The 22728-nt window shown below is 40.2% G+C and overlaps 1 protein-coding gene across 14 annotated transcripts in view; it reads left to right on the plus strand.

The window, feature by feature from the left end:
• The window catches only part of LOC105084210 (ankyrin repeat domain-containing protein 26), a 97416-nt gene that overhangs the window by 38272 nt on the left and 36416 nt on the right, over positions 1-22728 (plus strand). For 12 of the 14 annotated variants that reach the window (XM_064479190.1, XM_064479200.1, XM_064479198.1 and 9 more), the window contains 14 exons: positions 828-3020; positions 3699-3813; positions 3976-4149; positions 7588-7694; positions 9000-9137; positions 10585-10667; positions 12728-12880; positions 13492-13543; positions 13922-13991; positions 16666-16726; positions 16814-17001; positions 18280-18409; positions 18810-18871; positions 21354-21447. In XM_064479190.1, coding sequence (XP_064335260.1) covers positions 2806-3020; positions 3699-3813; positions 3976-4149; positions 7588-7694; positions 9000-9137; positions 10585-10667; positions 12728-12880; positions 13492-13543; positions 13922-13991; positions 16666-16726; positions 16814-17001; positions 18280-18409; positions 18810-18871; positions 21354-21447 — 1642 coding nt within the window. In that variant the 5' untranslated portion in view covers positions 828-2805. Of the gene's footprint in view, positions 1-827; positions 3021-3698; positions 3814-3975; positions 4150-7587; positions 7695-8999; positions 9138-9652; positions 10668-12727; positions 12881-13491; positions 13544-13921; positions 13992-16665; positions 16727-16813; positions 17002-18279; positions 18410-18809; positions 18872-21353; positions 21448-22728 lie in introns of those variants that run through there. The other 2 variants (XM_064479201.1, XM_064479202.1) reach the window with 2 other exon arrangements.

Below are 22728 nucleotides of genomic sequence, written 5' to 3' on the forward strand. Positions count from 1 at the left end.
CTGGCTGGGTTTGTAGATCCTTCCCTGAAAGATGGGATTGGGGAGGGGTGAGTTCAGAGAGGCCACAGAGGCCCAGAATGGTAATGACCCCCATGGCCACCATGGGGCTTGCAGTCCCAGAGCCCGTGGGGCCATGCCAGTCTGTCTGTCCAGATGGGCACAGCTGAGGCTACTGTTGCCTGTGGCCCTGGCTGGGGCTGCCCACTGTTCCCACCCAGGCCTAGGTGGGAGAGGGCATACCGGGCCCCTGACTTCCTGTCACCCTTTGAAATGTGAGGGCTTGGCTTCTCTGTTTCATTCAACAGGAAGTGGTCAGAGTAGTTGAAATCCCTTTTCTCTCCCAGTCTGCACATTTAGGTTCCAACCTAGTCTTTGTCCCTGAAAGATCAGCATGTAACCGTAGGTCTGAGTGGAGCACTGTTTTTTTTTTAACATTTTTTTATTGAGTTATAGTCAGTTTACAATGTGTCAATTTCCAGTGTAGAGCACAATTTTTCACTACACATGAACATACATATTCATTGTCACATTCTTTTTTGTTCTGAGCTACCATAAGATCTTGTATATATTTCCCTGTGCTATATAGTATATTCTTGTTTATCTATTCTGCATATGCCTGTCAGTATCTGCAAATTTTGAACTACTAGTCTGTCCCTTCCCACACCCCACCCCTTGGCAACCACAAGTTTGTATTCTATGTCTATGAGTCTGTTACTGTTTTGTATTTATATGTGTGTATATATATATATATATATTTTTTTTTAAGACTCCACATATGAGTGATTTTATATGGTATTTTTCTTTCTCTTTCTGGCTTACTTCCCCAGGAGAGAGAGGGCTAGACGAGGAGAGGCAGGCCCAGGAGAGGGCAGGCCCAGGAGAGAGGGCAGGCCATGTGAGGGGAGGCCAGGGAGATAGTGGGCAGGACCAGGAGAGGGAAGGACCAGAAGAGGGCAGGCCCAGGGGTGGGCAAACCCGAGGGCAGACCCAGGTGAGGGCAGGCCCAGGTGAGGGCAGGTACAGGAGAGGGCAGGACAGGTGAGGGCCGGCCCAGGAGAAGTCCTATTAGACTTCCAAGAGATGACGTTGAGAGGCAATGGGTATTTGAGTCTGGAATACAGGAGGGAGGTCTAGATTGGAAATAGCAGTTTGGAAGTTGTCAACTTCTAGAGAATACATAAAGCCCTAAGGCTGATGGGGGCAGCAGCAGAAAGTATTAGAGGCCAGAAGACAGCCTCAGTGGTGCTGTGTGCCAGCATTCAGGGGCTGGGACTGAGAAGACCGGCCAGGGCTGTGGGAGGAAACCAGAGCAGCCTGAGGCCTGGGAAGCCCCGTGAGGAAAGGGCTTGAGGAAGTCGGGGAGAGCAGCGGTGGGAAGTGTGGCTGCCGGGCCGTGCAAGGAGAGGACAGAGTTCCCCGTGGAGTCAGCACCTGGTGGGTGGTGGGTGACCCTGTCATGAGCAGTTGCAGTCAGTGGACATGCTTGCTTGGATGGAAAATGAGAGGAATCAGAGGAAGCGAATGGGAACAGCTCCTTTGCAGGGGCAGGAGGCGTGTGTGCCGGAGAGCAGAGAGATGGGGCCACAGCTGGAGGGTGAACGCATCTTTTTTTTTAAGATGAGGGAAATAACAGTGTATGCTAATAGAAAAGATAGGTTAAAAGGGTAAATTAGTAACACCACATTCACTTAGGTCAGGGGAGTTGCAGGTGAGGGCAGGTATGGGCACAGAAATGCCGAGAGAGTCAGCTTCAAAACACTTGCCAGGTCCAGTCCACTCAAGACCAGCTCCCAGGAGGGTCAGCCACTTAGGAACTCTACCGCCCCCTGCAGTTTTGATCCTGGCAGGGCCAGAAACCATAATTAGCCAGCTGAGGGAGGAAGGATGGAGTTAGGCAGGAAGAAGAGGCCTGCCCTGCCTTCCACTCCTCCTGCCAGTGGTCAGCCAGCAGCATGGCCTTGCTGAGTAACTGATGTGGTGTTTTCATAGTTATGTGGTTAAAAAGTTCTCAAATGTTATACCAAGCTCCCAAATAAGCCTTGGATTGATTCAAGATTTAATTGGTGGAAATAAAGCAAAAAATAAAATAAAGAGAAGAAAGCGTGTAAACATAAGGCTGAGCCACAGAGCAGGGTCAGCAGGCGTGCGGAAACATGTTTTCATTTCATCGAGAGCGTGTGTTGGTTTCTCAAGTTTGTACTTAATGATACATATTGCCACAATCTCTGAAACCATGAAAACAGCTTTCTGCTGTTTGCATCTGCTAAGTTCCCTGGAGACTGGCTGGGGCCCAGAGGGATGGGGAAAGGAATAAACTGAGGGATAAGGAGATAGAGATTTTTGGTGGGGAGCTCTCTGGGGGACTAGGCCTTCAGCATCCTTTGGTTCCACCCCACTCTAACCACAGTTGCATACAAACATGACTTTCTCAGGGGCAAGCCTCACTTTTGGAAATGTCCCAAAACACTCCGCCACCTAGCACCAACATTTGAAAGGAATCCAAAATGGCCCACAAGCAATTGGAGAGATTTGAAATGCATTAGGCTCCCACGTGCGCACCGGGCCTCTGGGCCTCTGTGCGCACTCACAGGGACGCTGGCTCTGGAGGGACAGTTGAGGGACAGTTGAGGGTCAGTGCTGTTGCTAGGCTACGACTGTTCCGGACGAAACATTCCGAGCCGCTGAGCTTCGCAGCCAAGGTGTGGAAGCGAGACCTCTGTGGCTCTTCTGTAGCGCCAGCGCTGAGATCGGGAGGCGGCAAGAGGCCAGGAGGGAAGTGAGCGGTGTCGGAAGGCGATAAGCCAAATGAAGAAGAGACTCGCTAAGTTTGTGAGCTGGGTGGGCTTCAGCGCCCGTCAGAGAGAGCGCAGGGATCATGAGCACCCCGTGCCTAGGTATCCCATCCGTAAGCACGAACTAAAGAAGTTCCACAAAGCCGCATATCTTGGCGATCTGGACACAGTGGAGGTGTTGCTGTTACGTAAGAAGAATTTCGTGCACAGCAGAGACAGGAACAACAGGTAACAGCGGCGGGGCAGGGCGGGGTGGGCCTGGGAGGAGCTGCCAAATAAGGTTGTAAGACATGAATTTTAAATTGCCTTCCCATGTCAGAGATGTTGAAGTGTGAGACAATGAGCATGTTAGAATCATTGAAGTACAGTGTTCTCTCGCATCCTTGCAGCAGCAAAGTAGATATACTGTCATTTTACTGAATTGAAATGTTGTCTTTGTAAAATAGTAATGGTAACAATTATAATATTACCTAACAATTATTGAGCTGTTATTTTGTGCAAGGAACTGCCAGACATTTTGCATAGCTTTTCATTTAAGCATCACAGTGGGGTCCTGTAAGATAACTACTACTTCATGCCCATTTTGTTGATGAGGAAATTGAGGCACAGACAGGCTAATTGAGAGCTAATAAGTGACAGTGTTAAAGTAGAAGTCAGACCCAAGCTGAGCTGAATCTCAACGGCATGCCCTTTCTATTCAAACAGGTAGTTCTTCCATTAATGTGGTGAGTAATAAGAGCTAATAAATACTGTTCTTTCCCCATAGAAAGAACTAAGATAAGAAGACTAAATGTTAGTTTTAAAGGGGTAGGAATAGCATGCTGTTGAATGTTTACAATTACGTGAGTAACTGTATCTTTGAACTAGTATGCTCTAATTTCCTAAACAGTCCTCTTACGTTCGCAGGACTGCCCTACACTTAGCCTGCACCAGCGGCCAGTCACCAGTGGTGACTCTCCTTATAGGGTGGCGTTGTGATCTGAATGCTCGTGACAAGGAAGGCAAGACAGCTCTCATCAAGGTGTGTAGCAGCCAACCTTGTCCATGTGAGATGGATTTGATTTAATTACTTAGAATAAAAATGAATTTACCTGTTTTAAATATAATGAACTGCTGGGACTTGAGGAATGTTAACTTGGAATGCCTGGCACTTACAGTCTGTTTCTTGCTGCGATACCAACAGGCTGTACAATGCCGGAAAGAAGCGTGTGTCAGTATCCTGCTGGAACAGGGTGCTGACACAAATCTTGCGGACGACTTTCAAAACACTGCTCTGCATTACGCCGTCTTGGCTGGAAATACATCAGTTGCAGCAGAGCTGCTCCGCTATGATGCAAATATCGAGGCGATAAACGAGGTATAGCTCAACTGACTTTATTTACAAGATATTTGAAATACAGGGTCTTTTTTAGCTATAGGTGTTTTATTTATAGTAATATGTTTACTGAATACAATACATCAGGCCCTGTTATCATGGAAACAACTCCAAAGCCAAGGCCAGAGGCTAGAGGTAGTGCCCACAGAAAGGGCAGAGCTCTGTCTCCCAGCCACACTTGTACCCCAGAAGGAACAACTTCCCATTAGGAAGTGCCTGGGAGTGGGTGGTAGGCTCAGAGCCTACAGAAGATGAAGGCTTGCGGGGAGTGAAGTGATGGCAGGGGCTGGGTGCCTGCCTGGGGATGGGTGGGAGGAGGAAGGAACCCAGTACCCAGCAGGGGGAGCTGGGTGACTGCACCTGGGCAGGGGAGGCAGCAAGCCACAGGCCCTGAGCACCCCAGGATCCCAGGTTCTCGAATCTGGGCAAGTGAGGTCAGGTCCTGTTTGACAGCCAGCAGGGGCATTCGCTTGTGCTGGTGGCCACGTGGCCCTCCACGTACACCTTCACCTTGGGGTCTTCCACGCTCAGCCTGGTGCAGCTCCCCTGCGGGGCTGTGGCTGTAGGTGGGGAGCAAGTGATGGCGCAGCTGGTCCTCCTGCTTTTTCTCCTGGCTCTCCCCTGAAGATTTTGATTGAATAAATGTACTCAGGTCTAGACGCAGGTATTTAGAAATACTTCCCTGAGATTCTGATACAACCCTTGGTTAAGGACTATTGAATGGATTCGTGTAATGCATGTAAATTCACAGATCTCAAAAATAAGACATCTCTGGAAGAGCGGGGGTTTGATAGATGCTACTGCTTTCAGTGCTCTGCTTTCCAGCCATGTTAGCCTGACTTTTACCCGTCTCTTCCTCTGTGACTGAGGAGTTTATTGGCAATATTACTGGCAGTATCTATTGCCTGGAAGAATAGCTCCTTTTCCTTTCTAACCACTGATCATTCAGTGGCACTCAGTCTTAGAAACTTGCTTGTGGTGAGTGATTCAATAAGTAGAGTCGGACCCTTTAAAGATTTTGCACCTTTTGTTCCCATCCAGGTCATTAGGTCAACAGGGTTTTTCTGATCGCAATAATAGGAAATCATGAGCCTTCTTTTGGTTAAAGCTGTGTAACGGACTCTTGCAATATATCTGTTAGATTCACTGAGCTCTAGCATAATCAAGATGACAGTTTTTTTTTTTTAAATTAAAGTCTAATTGATTTACAGTGTTGTGATAGTTTCTGGTGTACAGCAAAGTGATTCAGTTATATTTATATATTCTTATTCAGTTATATATATCCTTATTCAGTTATATATACATTCTTAGTTATATATATATTGTTGTTCAGTTATATATATATTCTTACTCAGTTATGTATATTCTCATTCAGTTATATATATAGTTACTCAGTTATATGTATTATTCAGTTATATATACATTCTTAGTCAGATACACACACACACACACACACACACACACACACACATATTCTTTTCCATTATGGTTTATTACAGGATATTGAGTATAGTTCCCTCTAGTATATACAGTAGGACTTTGTTGTTCATGTATTTTATATGTAGTAATTTGTATCTGCTAGTCCAAAACTGCTAATTTATTCCTCTTCCACCCCATTTCCCCTTCGGTAACCATCAGTTTGTTTTCTATGTCTGTGAGTCTATTTCTGTTTTGTAAATAAGTTCATTTGTATCGCATTTTTAGAATCCACACGTTAAGTGATATCCTATGGGATTTCTCTTTCACTTTCTGACTTACCTCACTCAGTATGATAATCTCTAGGTCCTTCCATGTTGCTGCAAATGGCATTATTTCATTCTTTTTTATGGCTGAGTTATATTGCATTATATATAAGTATACCATGCAAGATGGCAGTTTTAAACATCAAGACCCATGACATTAGTAACAAATTGGAATTGTTCTAATAATTTAGTTTCGGCCATCTCATGAACTAATTATCCATTTGATTAACAATTGGGGAGAATTAGATACAGGTAGATTGTAGTTTTAGTAGGCATTGGAAAAATTCTTGAAGCAGTTATTATGAGCCTTTTTAAAGTGTATTTATCTTACAATATATTTTTTTAATTGAGGTATAGCTGATGTACTATATTATATGTTACAGGTATACAGTTGAGTGTTTCACAAATTTTTAAGGGTTATGCTCCACTTATGGTTATTATAAACTATTGGCTCTATTCCCCATGTTGTGCAGTACATCCTTGTACCTTATTTTATGCCTGATTGTTTATACCTCTTAATCCTTAATCCTAATTATCCATTTGATTAACAATCAGGGAGAATTAGATACAGATAGATTGTAGTTTTAGTAGGCATTGGAAACATTTTTGAAGTGGGTATTATGAGTCTTAATCACAATTTTTATTACATGTTGGGGCCCAGTGTTTTTGTGTGTAAGACGTATGATTCTAAAGAAAGGCAAGGTTTTACATACAAATAGTTGATTTATACCCAACTGTTTGGGAAACACAGCAAACATAAAAACACAAGTGGGCTATAGACTAAACATGGCCCTGGATATGTTCAGTTTGTCTCCACACATTGAGTCAACATTTAAAATTTAGGAGACTTGTGCAGAAATCTACACTTCAGAACTTCTCCTAAAGAATCAAATCTGGTCCCCCTTGAGCCCAGGCCTGTGTGGTCTGCAGAGGTGGCCCCTTCTCGGTGGGGGGTGTGTTCTCCAGTTTGCTGTCCTCACTTGTGACCTTCACTTACTCGGGCCACCTATGTTGCCTCTGTAAGCATTTGAATTTACAATTCCTGTTGTATATTTTGATAAATATTTCAAGATTTTAAAGATAGCCTATATTAATTTATAGTCTACTTCATATTTTATAATAATCCCTAAGAGTGGGATGGAATTTTTCAAATTAGAATTTATAAGTTGGTTTAAGAAAAACTTTTTCTTTACATGCAAGTAGTCATATTCCCATTGGAATGTCTGCAAGCTTTATGAGATCAGTCGTAGTTGTAATTGGATAGGTTATGCATGTTGCAGACAGTATGGTATTTTTCTCCTCAGCGTGGCTCCTTAGAAATGTAGTTGATTCAGCAGCTAAATGGTTCTCTCTCTGGAGCAGTGTTTAGAGTGTCGGGAGTAGTAGTTGAGCAGTAAGGTAACTAGAGAATGCCTGACACACGCTGCAATAGAAGCGAAGGTTCTTGGAACCAGCAAATATCTGAAGTGGGTTTCAGAGAGTGACTTCACAGGGAAACTTTGGATGAGGTCAAGGAGGAACCTTTTAAAGAGAAGGAGCACAGAGCGGCGAGGAAGAAGGGGCTACTTTTTATTTACTTTATAGTTTATGTTTAAGTTCAAAGATTTAAGTTTTTAAGTTCAGTTTTGAAATTTATATGTAATTTTGTACATTGTCAACTGTTTTTACTATTTTACAGTATAACATGACACCATTTTTACTCGCCGTCAGGAAAAACAAAGAAGAAATGGTCAAATTTTTGATGGAGAACGGGGCAAATGTACATGCAGTTGACAAGCTGCAAAGGTACAATAGTTTGTTCTCTCTCTCTCTCTCTCTTTTTGTTTAATCTTAATGTTGTTCTAGAATAGTAACAGCCAATCAGAAAGATTAACTTAATAAGAAGAGGATTAAGTTAGAATCAACACATCATCAGTTAGGTAGAAAAGCAATTATTCTGCCTGGTGTCACAAAGAACAGTATGCAGCAGGATTCATCTTCCTTTATGATAGTGACTGATGTAATTTGCAACCTGATTTTTTTGGTCATACGGTCTTAAAATAGTTCAGGGGTTTCATTTTAGTTTTATTAGTATGGACTCTAGTTTTTATTTACCTTATGAGACAGTGTTGAATTTCTTCATTCTTTTATAATTTGTTTTAACCTCTTCTTGGTATATATTTTTTTCTGAAAAGATGCATATTAAACAAAGAGGAGTTTGTTTTGCTTTTTGGATGACTCTGCTTTAAATTACTTTCTTTGAGGGATACTGATGTTATTAGGTTATCACTGAGTGAGTATCACTAAGAGAGTAACTATGACCAGATACTGTGGGCTCGTCAGTTTTTATCCTTTTTCATTTCTAGTACAGTTTGATGTTTTTATTTTTAATTGATAACGGTAGAAGGAAGAAAAATAGCTTTAATTATTGAATAAACATTCCCTTTAAAGAAGACAAGTCTTAGGTGGATGATAAAGAGGAAAGAGCTGGGCTTTAGAGTCAGACGAGGTTGAATTCCCAGCTCTCCTGCTGGCCAGGTGTGTTACCTGGGGGACATGACTTATCACCAACCAGTATGTTTCCTGTCACGTAAAGGAGGGTCGTAGTACATCCTTCAAGGGGGGTTGTGCCTAAGACAGACCATGCGTAGACTGTTCAGGTTAGTGCCAGGCACATGCTTCTCAGCGTGATTAACTGCAGCCGTGACTATTTTTATTGCCTTTTTTATTCATATTACTGTTTTCAGCCTGCAAACAGCTTCTCCTTACCTGACCTCTAGCTGATTTTAAAGTATTGTATTTCAGACGAGGGAAGAAATGGGGAATCCTTTATTTAAATCTTTACCTACTTCAGATAAGTGACCTCAGCATCCTTCTCCATCAGAGAACTTTAAATTAGCAACTTCTACTATGTGCTACCCAAGTAGGACAGGAGGCTTCTTTTTTGTCCCTCTGTTTTGGCCTTGGAGGTAATTTGCAAAGATGAGCACTCAAGCATGTAAATGGTCAGTTCTCCAGGGGTGGGCAGGATATTAACTTGGTAAAATAGATCAAATTAACTGTTTAAGTTAAGCTAAGTTCCTAAGGGTGAAGTTGTCTCTTTTATTTTAGATCAGCACTCATACTTGCTGTGTATCATGACTCACCGGACATAGTCAAGCTGCTTCTTGAGAAACGTGTTAATGCCGATTCGCTAGATTCACACGGACGGACTGCTGAAGAATATGCTTATTGTAATGGTTTTGAACAGTAAGTGTTTACATTAAAGTGCCAGTTCTCTCTAAACTGAGGTTGAAAATGACCTAACTGTTACTTGTTACGTGACAGGTGAGAGTTCCTAGTTGGGAGCAGGCACTTTGGGGATGGCAGTGAGACCCTCCACATCATCAGCTGGAAACCAGCAAAAGGCCAGACTAGTGAGATGGAGCAGTGGGCACAGGGTTCTTTATCTCAGGGTTTGTAAGGTGTTTATCCTTAGGGTCCTGCTGTTCTCCATTTCATTCCAGTGTAACCCCAATGCATGGGGTACAAATAATGTCACATATCTGATTTTTCTAACTAGTTGTTTGGGTCTTAAAATGTTTAGTAGAGCAGAAAATCCTGTATTTTCCTTTGGGGACTTTCTTCTGTAATCTTGCTGTTGAATTTTCCAAGAACCTAAGGGATTGCCTAAGATCACAGTGACAGTCCTCTCCCACAAGGCATTGGGGCAGGGCGAGGGCATTCTAATCGTTCTCTTGTTTCCCTTGATTCTGTTGCTGCAGCATTGGTACTAAAACTGGTTTTAACAGGATCTCTTCGGCAGCTGGGTCTGGGGTCTGGATGTTGCTCTCTAAAGACCTTTAATAAAATTTTAAAAGAAGAAAAGGAAAAAGAAACTGGTCCTGCAGTCGGGTCATGATTGACCTCTGCTCCCGGGATGCCTGTGCTGATCCAGTTTCCGCGGTCTTCGTGGCGATGGACACGTAAACTTAAGAGTGACAGCTTGTTTAGTTCTCATACATATGCTTGTATGAGGTCATATATTTATAAATAAGTTTAACTACAAGTTATATAGTAGCTGAGGTGCCCTGAATTATAAACCACGAAGAACAGCTAGTCACCGTAATTTGTAACATTTTCTGAAAACTGCCACATTTAGATGTTACACCTATGAAAAAAACACACATTGGGTTTTATTTGGGATTCTCAAATAGTTCCAGCATTAAAGTTCAAGAACAAATTATTCCATTCTTCCACTGTTTCTCTGAGCATCTGGGGGATACATTATCTCATTAAATCTTCATAATACTCTTACGAGTATTAATAACTAACTGCCTGACAGTAAGATCCCAGTTTTATAAAGGGAGACTTTGAGCTGAAGAGAAGCACCTTGTCCAGGAACAAACAGCTTTTGGTTATAGAGCTGGGACTTCTGAGTTCGAGATACTTTCCGTATGTCACGGTCGCTCTAGTTAACTTTTACTGAGCTGTACTGCACTCAGTTCATGACTACTTCACCTTACTTTTTTTCCTTTTTAAGTATACATCCTAAATTTAAAAGTGTACATTGTACAAATTTGAAATATATGGGACAATTGAAGTTTTGATATTACCTCTGATATTGTCTGAAATAATCTAAGAACTTAATATATTTGGTAATTGTTTTTCATATTAGCATTCAAGTACTAATATTTATTTATCACTTTATACATAGCCTTTACCAACTGATTGTCGACTACAGAGCCGGAAAGATACCGAATACTTCCCCTCAAAATAGCGACCTAGGACAGAGTTCTGGTAATAAGTTACTGTTGTTGGGCCCACCGTAGATACGGAAGTAAGATTGAGGAAATTTTGATAATGAAAGGGCAGTGATGAAAGCCAGTGTGTAAATTTCATGTATGTTTTTATTTTTTTAATTAACTTTTTCTTAATGGTCTAGTATTCAGAAGTATTTAAGAAGTTAATTGTAGGTAATTTAAAATCTGAGACAATATTGTCTTAAAAGAAATTCATTTGTTTAATCATGGCCCCTTAAATCCCATATTATATCTTTGTGTAGATATGAAAAACAGGTTTTTTTTACTTTGTTGTACATTTCCTGTAACATTATAACAAGTTGGCCTTGTTACAGAACTGGATCTTTAATTTTTACAGCAAATGGATTACATTGGGTAAATGAATGCTAGTTATTGCATAATGATTAGTCTCACTAAAAAGTGATTGTCTTTAAAACTGGGAGCTCGGCAATACCTTCCTGGTGCTGTAAACAAATGGCCAACAATTAGAACTGCACAGCTGGGCCAGTGTGCAGCATACTAATAAGAGATTGTTTTTTAAAGGTACCTAGTGATAGGGCAGAAGTCAGGAAAGCAGTGCCTTGTTGAGAAGCACTGGTTACTTTTCACATCATTACACGAACAAGGGTTCTCTCACCAATTTCATTCCTCAGAAGTGCAAACAATGAGATATGCTGCCTTCATGAGAGTCAGATGTTTTCTTCTTTTTTGGGGATACTTGTCATGAAACTATATTTTGTTAGAACAAGGTTTTCTATTGCCATTAGTTGAAGGATTGTCATAATAAGTATTCAAATAGCACAACTCAGGACTCAACAAATTGTAATAAAAGCACAGAAGTGCTTCACTTAAAAAAAAAGACGACTGTTGCCTAGGTGTGACCCCTCGCATGCTGTTCAGTCTGAACTGTATGAGGGCACCTTTAACTTGGTAGACCTTGATCAAGCAAAGAACTTCTGTTGTAGGAAATACAAAGATGGAAAAGACAGAGTTTTGGTCTTCAAGGTGCTCATAACACAACAGAGTTGCCCCTGGTTAATGTGTTTTTTTTTAACAGGACTTTCAAAGAAAACATTCTTATCTGTTAATTCATCCACTTAACAGATGACTATCAAGTGTGTTTTAGGTAGTAAGCACCACTCTGATGTTACAGAATGCAAACAGGTCAAAAGCACAGTTCCTGGCCTCCGGGAGCTTGTTACTGTCATCACCATTTTTATGATTGGCTTTACTTTATTCTGTGCTTACTGTGTCCCAGAGCCCACGAGGACTTTGTAACTGTCTTTATGTATTTTTTATTGGTATTTAACATGTGCCAAATACTTCAAGTCCATGGTGAGGAAAGAAGTTTTTTAAAAGTGTGTAGGATGTCAGGTAAGCCATGCAGAGCGAGTAGAAGTTTGCCAGGGAAGGAGGCAGAAGGGCCGTGTTTGGTGGGTGGAACATCTTTGAAGATTACATTTGGCAGAAAGGACAGCGGTGCAAAGGCTAAGATGTGCCAGTGAACTTTGCGGGATCTATGAGTTTCATTTTGTTGGTGCAGAAAGGATGCTGTAGGAATGATTGGGAACGAGGTGACTACCTAGCTCAGGCATGCTTCTGAAAGCCTTTCTAGTAGTATAGAAAGGAGGAGGTCTGCTGTAGACCTTGGGAAATTTGTCAGAATGCTTTTAGCTGCAAATAATAATAGGAGCCCTAAGTAACAGTGGCTACAGCAACAGGAGTCAGGATTGTTTAGAAGGTTCGGTGATGAAATCAGGATCCCAGATGCTGTCCCTCCTTCAGCTGTGAGGCTGCTGGTGTTTGATGTCGCCTTTCCTGGTCTGCTGATTAGCAGCAGCTCAAAGCATCATCTTCTCACATGACAATATCCGCAGGCGAGGAGGGCTGCTTCTCTCTGCATGTTTTCTGTAACTAGGAAGGAAACAGACACTTCCGTAGACTTCCCCTAGCATCTTATTGGCTGGGCTACATCACATGCTCATTCCTAAAGCAGCCACTGGGAAAGGAAATGCAGTTACTGTGATGACCGTAAAACAATCATTTCTCTTTCTGCAGCTAAGGAGAGTTTACCTTCTTCTCATCCTGGGGCAGAAAATATCCAAGAAAAGTTGCAATTGTCCAGCAAGGACAACGAAGAAGAAGTGTTTGTCGAGTTGGGAACCAGCAATGGCAGCTGCATGGATTCAGTGAAGAATGTTGAGCAGAAGAGTAAGAAGATTCGATTTGAGTCTTAGGGTTTCCTGTTATGACATAAAGCAGGGATGCACAAGCTTTTTCTGTAAAGGGCCAGAGAGTCAATATTTTAGGCCATGTGATGTCTGTCACATCCACTCATGTCTGCCATTGCAGTGTGAAAGCAGCCCTAGACCGTATGTGAGCGAATAGGGATGACCGTGCCCAGATAACACGAGGCTGACAAAGCCAAATGGTGGGGTGGGTTTGTCCCGTGGGTGTCGTCCAGAAATACCACGCTATGTAAGCTTGACACTGTCAGTTTATGATACTGATTCTACTAATGATTATCATTCTTTTGTGAGTCTCATAAAGTTTGGTTGGGATTTTGGTCCTTGAAAACAGCAGTTCACTTTAAAATACCAAATTTGGATAAACACCCTCTTTTTTTTTGATAAATATAAAGGAGGGGAAGTGGTTTTTATGCATTAATTACCTACCAGGAGTATACCAGTATTCACTCAAGTGTGTAGTCTCCAGGTGTGGTCCCAATGGAATGCTTTTTAACAAAAACATTGGCCTTATACTTTTAATGTTCTGTGTTTTTCTATTGCCCGTATAAACTATTTTACTTTCTTCTTTAATAGAGATTTCAGTGACTAAGGTTGCACCGAGGTTTGAAGACATCTCTGTAAGCAGGTAGGATTTTATGGATTTTTAAAAATTACATGTTGACTAAGGGAACACAGAGAAAAGATACAAGGCTTCTTGAGTGTCCTACTGTGGGTTAGACACCGTATTATGTACTTAGCATTTGTTACCTCGTACAGTCCCCACAACAGCTTTGCAGAGTAGCTGTGCTGTTATAGCTTACTTCTAGTTAATTAGGCAACTGTAGTTTAAGGAGGTTGACTAGTTGACCCATGATTCCATGGTTAACAAGTAGTTGACCTGTGACTTAACCATCAGGCAGCCTGGCTCCCAAATCTGCTTTCTCATCCCTCAGCATAGACTTGTGTGACTTGTTTGTTTAAAGAAATGAACTCACTCATTTTTGATGTGTATTTTTCTCCAAAGTATTTCACCCAAACATGATATTGATGATTCACGGCCTCCATCAGATGGTAACTTAGATCTTGCTCCCAAGGTAAAGTGTTTTCTTGTGAAATTAATTTTTCTGCTCTGAATTTAGTTCTGTGTAGTATTTTCTCTTAAAATTTAGCAGTGTTCTGCTTATCATTGTTTTATGTTTGTATGAGAAAGTTGGTCAGATTAAACCATTTTATGAAAATATGGCAGGTTTTTTTTTTTTTTTTTTTTTTTTTTACTTTGATAAATACTGAAGATGAGACTGAAGCAAAATGGACTAGAAAATAGATCGTGACAGGAAAATTGTATTGTGGAAAGGTTTCCCACAACAGAGGAGGTGTGAAGCTTGGCCAAGGATAAGGATTCTTTGACTTTCAAACCACACTGACAGCACTTGTATAATACTCGTGCCTCAGGGACATCTTCAGTGCACACAGCTACTTACTGTGATAATCATGGCCTCTTCCTGGGGCCTTTCAGTTCCAAAACTTACGTAGCATGTATCTTTTTTTTTTCCCCCTTGGACACTTTTTATTTTGGTATCAGAGAGTTGTGAGGAAAGAGGGTTTTTTTTTGTTTTTTGTTTTTGTTTTTTTTTTACTTTATTTCTATCTCTGGTTCTGCATTAAGACTAAAATAATAGTTGAAATTCTAGAAATTTAGAAATTAAAATTCTGTTTCTCAAAATCCATATTATAAAGAGATTCCTCTGTGTTTTCTAAATTATCCCATTACAAGTATATTCAAAACTCTGCATCTAACTGAAGAATACATGTTTTTCCTAAAATAACAGCCAGCTTTAAAAGTAGACTCTTAATAACAACCATATGATGAAACCTATTTCAGAATTCTTCTGTATTACAGTTTTAAAAAGTATGTCCAGTCCTCGTGTCCCATTCTAAAATTTCAAGTTTCAGACATTTTGTAGTATAGTTATTTACATATTCATCTTATAGCCTCTGCATCAGTGTACACCGCTAGAGATTAGGGAACGTAATTGTGCATTTCCTGGAGCACCAAGAATGAGGTCTTAAATGTAAGAAGCGTTTTATTATTTTTTGAATGTGAATGCATGAAGAGACATGGAATTCTGCATCATGCTGCACGTACTGTAACATGCACACTCTATCATAATGAAATCTGTTTGATGGTACAGGTAATATAATATGCGTACTATGTCATAATGAAATCTATTCAAATTCTAAAAATATGACTTAAATTTCTATTCCCTTTATTTAGGCTGTAAAAGTTCAGTTGTTATGAGAGGAAGTATGTCATAAATGCCAAGGAAGTAGATAAGAAGTATATGATAAGTAGGAAGAGGTTACAGTCTGTTTTTCAGTATCCACCAACTGTGAGCTTAGAATTTGAGATGAAAACTTTTTAACCTTCTTTTAGCCCCCTCTCATGTTCCATTAAATATATCTTTTCAAGCTATATATTATCCTTAGAATCCTGATTACCAGTTCTTTGTCTAGGTGGAAATTTGATATGTTAGGAACTTTCTAAAATCTATTTTTCTCTCTCTCTAGTAATAATTTGCAGCGTTCAGGTAGTGAGAGACGACCATGTTCAATTGAGTGACTGAGAGTGACAAAATTTAACTCTCACTTATAGTAGTATTTACAAACAAACAGTTGTAGAGTAATACAGGTCAGCATTATTGGGGATATACTATGAACAAAGGCCTTTGTTTTATATATATGTTTCATATATCATGTATTTTGATATTTTTATAAAACTTGAAGAATAATATATATACTTGCATATATAATTTATATGTTTTTATATATATAATAAAAAGGTAAAACAGAGGCTTTCACTCATGGTATATCCTTAACAATACTGATACATTCCTGATCTATTATATATAAATGCTAAAATATATATATTTCTCCACATGCCTTGTTATACTTACATTTTCCTTTTTTTCTTGCCTTAAGTTTGTACTTGACTAGTCATGTCTCATTTTTTCTTTTCTTCCTCCTCCCCACTTTTTTTTTTTAATGGTTTGTCCCAAACCTAATATTTCTTTGCAGAAAACACTTCTTCAGTGTCTGTTCTTTCAGTCCATCTCACTCTGCCTCTGTGAACATATTTAGTGACAGTTTTCTGTTTACTATGTGTGTGGCTTTCACTCATGAGTCATTGCCCCTCAGAATTACTTTTGTTTTTATTCCTCTTTCTTAGAAGTAACTGAATTTGAACAATCATTTGTCTTTAGCTTTTTGGCGAATGGAATAGAAGTAGCTTATACTGTTTGTTGTTCTAACTCATCCAAATAAGATACTGCTAAAAAGTAAACTCTCATATTTCCCCCATGAGAGATCATTCACACATATATAAATCATGCAAGCATATTTCAAAATATAACAATTACTTTAAATTTCTTAATGTTAGTTTTTTCAATAGGACTGTAAACTATGAGGGATAAGTTTTTGTTCTAGATCATTTTGGTCAAGAAAGTCATCTAATGGATACCATAGTGTTTGTATAATAATCAATGAGGGGTAAAGAAAGTAACATTTTGTTACCCCTGAGGTCATCTCTCATCATCCTCACCCCATGAGAAGATGTAGGTTGGTAACTGACAGACCCAGGACTTGAATCCATATCTGAATGACTCCAAAGCCAGCGCTCTTTGTGTTAGATCATCTAGGAATGGGGAATGTTACAGTTACTTTTTTCAATTTCGTATTTGTTGTTCTTAAAGCTGCTATTTTCTTCTCTAGAAAGTCCGGCATCCAAGATTCGCAAAGCTAATTCAGGCCTGGGAAGAACCCATGATAAACAGTAAGTTATTTGAAGACTGTCTTTTTGTGTTTTCACTGATGAGAAATTACAGATAATTCCATCTACCATACCTTGTTTTCACTACAGCAGAGGCAAAAGATGGTGTTTTGAAACCAGGAACTAGCACCTTCTTTGAGGACAATAATTCTAATAATGAAAATGAAGATGCGGTTAGAACCTTTTCCCAACCATCAAGTGAAGTTTCAGGCTTTTCTCATCCTGCCTTCCCAGCACCGGCACCTCTCACATCTTCAGCAGTCCTTGGTGTTACAGAGGTAAGTCGTTTTGTTTTTAACTTTTCCTTCCTGTGCTTTTTCACTTACCATCCCCCTGATTCTCATGGGGATGAAAAGGATCCTACACAGGAATGGAAGTCCTCAAGATCACAATAGAAAACAGTGTGATAACAAGAGAGGTACACGTGCAGGACTGAGATTTGTAAAGGTTGGTGGCAATAAACAGTTCTCAAATATGCCATTAAGAAAAGAAAGAATAAGAAAGCAACTGGAAAGAACGGCTGGAGGAAAGAACAGCTGGATGAATATGAAGATGGGCAGGGGTACAAAGGGGAAAGATTCATCTAATAAGGACAAGATAAATGAGTGTCAAAATGAGAGAGATGATTATACAAAAAAAAAACAGCAGAAATAGTGGGGTTAAGTGAGAGCAGGAACTCTATAGTACAAATTATGATAGAAATTATCTCAAATTCAAATTAAGAGAAGGAAAAGTCAGCTCATGGAAAAAAGTGCTCAGACTCTTCTGAAGGACATATAGCTGATTTTATGAACAGCAGAAAGAAAATTTGATCCTCACCTTTTTTCTTTTTGGTTATAGAAGTTTGTTTTTTAATTCAAATGTAGTTGTACAGTATTATATGAGTTACAGGTGTGCAGTAAAGTGATCTGGTTATACATACCTATGTATATATCTAATTCTTTTTCTTTCTTTTCCATTGTAGTTGTGAGATATTGAATATAGTTCAATATGGAAGTTAGTTTTAACTTGAAGTTATTTCTTTTTTTAGAAATCCTCACATTTAAATTGATGAAGTGATGTCTTATATTTAATCCAGCAAATTTTGTCTCTCCATTCCGTCCCCAGTAACTGAGTTCTAGTTTTCCATGTGACTTCTCATGCTGTTTCACACCTCGACCTTCGGCTCAGGCTGCCCTTTTTAGAACCCCCTTCACGTCTGCTCTTTGCACTGGGTCTGTCATTTAAGACACAGTCTTGTCTTCCCAGCGTTCCCGGAGCTATTGACACGCAGCAAGTCTCTTCTCTCCTTTGTGCCCTTACTGTGTCTGTTCACTGCAGGTGTAGAGCTGTTGAATGATACTTGTCTGTGTTGATTCATTTTCATGTGTCTCTACCTCCCCTAGAATATAGAGCAGAATCTGTCTTTTATGTAGATTGCCAGCTTCTCCCAGGGTAATGCCTATGATCTGATGCATACAGTAAATATATGTTGTCTTCCTGACTGAATGACCAAGTGTAGGAATATGATGTTTTCTGAAGTTGGGTTTTTGTTACATTTTGTTTTGTTTTTATAGGAAGAAACAACAAAGCCGAAAACTGGGGGAAAAGAGAATGGCACTCGGACTATCAACAGTGTTGTAAAGGAGCAAGCAGATCATAGCAAATTGATTTCTGTTGATGGAGTACACAAAAGTGACAGAGGTGGTAAGTCAGTGAGCATCTATGGATTTTCTTCTCTGTTTAAAACTAATGTGGTTGGAGGGGGGAGGGTATAGCTCAATGGGAGAGCGCATGCCTAGCATGCACGAGGTCCTGGGTTCAATTCCCAGTGCCGCCATTAAAAAAACAAAAAAGCTAGTGTAAAAAATCTAGTGTGTAGATCCAAATATGATATCCATTTCTTAAGTGTTTTTCTTTTGCCGTCTTCTTTCATAAATACCCCAACTACGACCAAGTTTTCTTCCAGAAAATGCTTCAACCTTCTGAAATTCTTTTCTGCCACTTTAATTTATTGACATATTCATGAATCAAGATAGACATATATATATTTAAACTTCCCAGTGGTATGTGTTCTCATTAATGTATTCGTGACTGCATTTTGTAGGCGCAACTTCAGCTTTAGGATTAGAAGAAAAGGAAGATGTCAAATCACCCTTGGATTCTGAGGTGCTGCCTTCTATTATTATTTTCAGATATAAGCATTGCGTGATATTAAAACATAAATGGAGGGATGTTCTGACTTCACTTTCTCACTTCTGCATTTTCCCAGCAAAATTTTTTCCTCATTTTAACCCACACTTAGTAAAGTCATTCCATGCTACATGTCATACCACTGCAGAGTGCACTTCTGTTAATTTTCCAGACTCACATAATGAAACTGGTGTATGTAGTGCAAAAGCCAAGGCTTAGAAGTCACAGGGAATCGGTTTGGGTTCTGAAGTTACCTTTTCTAAAAACTAAAAATAATTCTTGGTCAGCCTGTGACCAGATGTTTGTTTCTTTGTTATAAATGAATGTGTAAAACTCCTAGTGAGATTGAGAGAGAAACAGGTTGTACTAAAAAAAAAAAACACGGTGTTTTTGTTTGTTTGTTTAACCACTTTGTCCTTGAAAAGACAGTGCCTGTGACTTGAAAGTACTATTATATTTGGATTGTCAAGTAGATCTGCAATGAACATTTCAGGAGAAGCAAAAGCATGGGGAATAGTAATAAATATGTGGAGTTAAAATACCAGCAGTTTGGTTTAGTGATGTTTTACTGAGGACAGCGCATTTTGGGTAGGGAAAATAGCGTGCACTGAGTACCTCTATGGCGACCGGACTTCAAGGAAGCTAAGTGCAGGGTAGTGATGACCTATTCCAAGGTGACAGCCATGGAAAGAGGTAAGAAGAGCCTGAACTCTTGGATCTCGGCAGCTCCTGCCTAGTGGCACAGCACTGTATTTGAAGTCAGCAGACGTAGCATCCTGGTTCTGACCCACTGTGGGATCTTGGAAAAACTTGTCTGACTTATTTGAATGTCAGTGACCTTGTTCAAAAACATGGTACTGATACCTACATCTCAGGTTATGTGTCATGAACAAAACTGGTAACAAATGTGAAAACACGTTGTCAACAGTAAAGGGTGCTATAGAAATGTAAGAGAATGAGCACAGTGGCCACTAGGGACCTAGTGAAATGCTGAGGACACTTTTTTAAAATCTGAAGGACAATAAAATGGGAAAGTTAGAGTGGGCGCGGGGATTTCTCATTTGGGCTATGTTGAGTGTCGGTAGACTATTATCGGACATCTCCGATAGGTATATAGTGCTTTGGTACTTGAAGCCCTCTGGGGAATTTAGACGTTTTGACCTTAAATAAATTCCTGTTCCTGAACACCAGCTATGCACCAGGCAGTTAGACACTGAATGTAGCAGTTGAGGGGTTAGGCTGTAGTGGCAGGAACAGAAGAACAAACAGGAACCCTTTATCAGGGACAGTAAGTCCTTCACATAAGGAACGTGGAGAGCGTTAGGTTAGACAACAGTGGGGGAGTTTGTAGTTAGGACGGGGGTGGAGTAAGGGTGGAATTTAGGTAGTCAGAAAAGAGCTGAGTGTGACCAAAGCTGCCAGATGATGGACAGGAAGGAGCCAGTCACACAAAGGTCCAGGGGAGGGATGTTCCAGACAGAACAGCGGGTCCCGTCTGCTCATCACGGTGCTCCAGCATCTTGGAGTGGCCAGGAAGCAGTGAGTGGGTAACCGTCCTTAGAATCACTGTTATTGCTGTGTGTAGAGAAGAGAGAATGTGCATCATAAGGGCCTGGCACATGCAGGTGGTCGCTAAACAGTGTTCTTATTCTTCCCTTGTTAAAGTAAAGCTTATGGTACTTTTTTGAAGAGCTGCATAGCTACATTTAAAATTTTTCTGCTGTTAATTTAAACAAATGTTTTTCTTTCTACTTTGGTACTTTATTCAACTATTTTCCCTATCAATAAAAGTTTTATCAAATAATAGATTCTGCTAAGCCTTTGTTTACTGAAATGTAGCAGTTTCCACAGTGTTCTGTTAATACTCAACATGACAGACTCGAAGGCTTCTTTTCATGCCATGTGTGTTATTTTAATACTAAACACAATATGTGTACTAAGAAACATTTTAAATTTATAGCACATTTATTAAAGAATATTTAAATATGTATATTTTTAATTGTATTTTTTATTGAAGTGTAGTCAGTTTATAATGTTAGCTTCAAGTGTACTGCAAAGCAATTCAGTTACACATATAAAAATACATATTTTTTTCAAACGTCCTCTTCTTTTGTCGAGGAATGCAAAATGGAATTAGGTGTTTTGAGGTTAATTCTTTGTTGAAATCTGCATGTAAGTCAGTATTTTGTCTGTGAAAATATTTGCTCTAGATTTCCATGCTCAGTTTACAGAGTCAAAAGCCAACTGAAGATAAAAGATAGACTTGATCTGAAGAGTGTATATGAAATTTTCTATTTAAATGTTTGGGTTTCCAGGATATGCTTATTTTGTTTTCGAGTCTAATTGCTTTTAAAGTAGGAAATTAAAAAAAGAATAATAAGGTAGGAAACGCAGGTATTTTCTTAGAAAGGGATCAGGAAATCTTTATGTAATTCATTATTAATATTAATTTTAACAGAGTATCTCCGAGATTCAACTTCTGAACTGTGTTGATAATTTATCTGGAGCTGCAGGTCGAGGAGAAAAAAATACATTAAATGGACAAATAGAAAGTAAGTACTGTATTTTATTTAAAAAAAGTCATTTTACAGAACGTTGATTTAAAACATGGATTTGGATCTATTCTCTCAGCCAAAGAAAATCACCTGTTGAACATATAGTGAGAAAAAAGAGGAGAAAAGGAAGTAAATTGTATATCTTACCAGGTGTCAGCAACAGATTAAACTAGAATGCTGTTTAAGGAGCTCAGTTGTTAGCTTTCTTTCAAGATGCTCTGTGACCTGAGGACAGTCAGGAAACCAGGAGGAGGGAAGGAGGGAGTGAAGAATGAGGGAGGTAGAGAGGAGGGGACTAAATGAAGGAAAAAGGGGGGGTCCCTGGCAGGAGTTGGTAATGTAGAATAGTTCTTTAGAAGAAGGAAGAGAAGAGTGTTTGAAATGAGACGGGTATGAAGTGAGCTGCTTCCAGCACCAAAGCTTGTCCGGGAAGCACAGCAGGATGTCTCACTCCCTCGTCCCCCCGACCATTAGGAAGGCGGCGAGGATGGCGGTACCTGATCACGCAGAGCTGGGTGTGCCTGCCGTGGGTGAGCACAGGCGTGTGTGGTCAGCTGTCAATGTCTGGACCTTTGTGTCATGCAGCGTGTTGCTGCCTTATAGGATGGTGTCTCATAGGCCAACAGAAGAGTGGGAAAGAGGAAGAGAGCAGGGTGCCTTCCGGGGAGGTCAGGGGAGCTGGAGCCTGGTAAAGAGTCCCCTGAAAAGTCTGCAACTCCTGATGCAGCTTTTGGGGAAGTGTTACAGTGAGACGCATGCGGCTGGAATTCAGAGGGATGAGTTAAGTCCGAGTGCTGTAGAAGCAGACTCGGTATAGACTGGAGTTTCTCAAATTTTAGTCACCTGGGGACCCAGTGAAAAGTGCACATTCTGAGCAGTGGGTCTGCGTTTCTAACAAGCTCTTAGGTGATGCCCTTGTTTCTGGTCTTCAGATCACACTCAGAGGGTAGACTTGTGTTTACGGGAGTCTGGAAGAAGAGCCACTGGGGAGTTAAAGACAACAGCAACAAGGAAAAGCATGATTTTGTTTTTCTTTCTGAGCACGTTCATAGCCAGAGGGAGGCAAAGAGTTGAAGTAGAAATTAGAGATGTAAGATAGTGCTGCTAAGCAGAGAGGAAAAAGAAGTGGTGGGGATCGTCCATCAAAAGAATAGAAAAGGGGAAGAATTAAGACCACAGGTGTAGATGTACCTTTGAAGAGGAAAGTGAAAGGAAGGAAGGAGGAAAAAAAGGCAGCAGGTAGGTGATCTTGGAATTGAGGAGGAAACTTGAGAGAAC

Source organism: Camelus dromedarius, chromosome 25 (genome assembly GCF_036321535.1).
Source record: "Camelus dromedarius isolate mCamDro1 chromosome 25, mCamDro1.pat, whole genome shotgun sequence".
Taxonomy (NCBI): Eukaryota; Metazoa; Chordata; class Mammalia; order Artiodactyla; family Camelidae; genus Camelus; species Camelus dromedarius.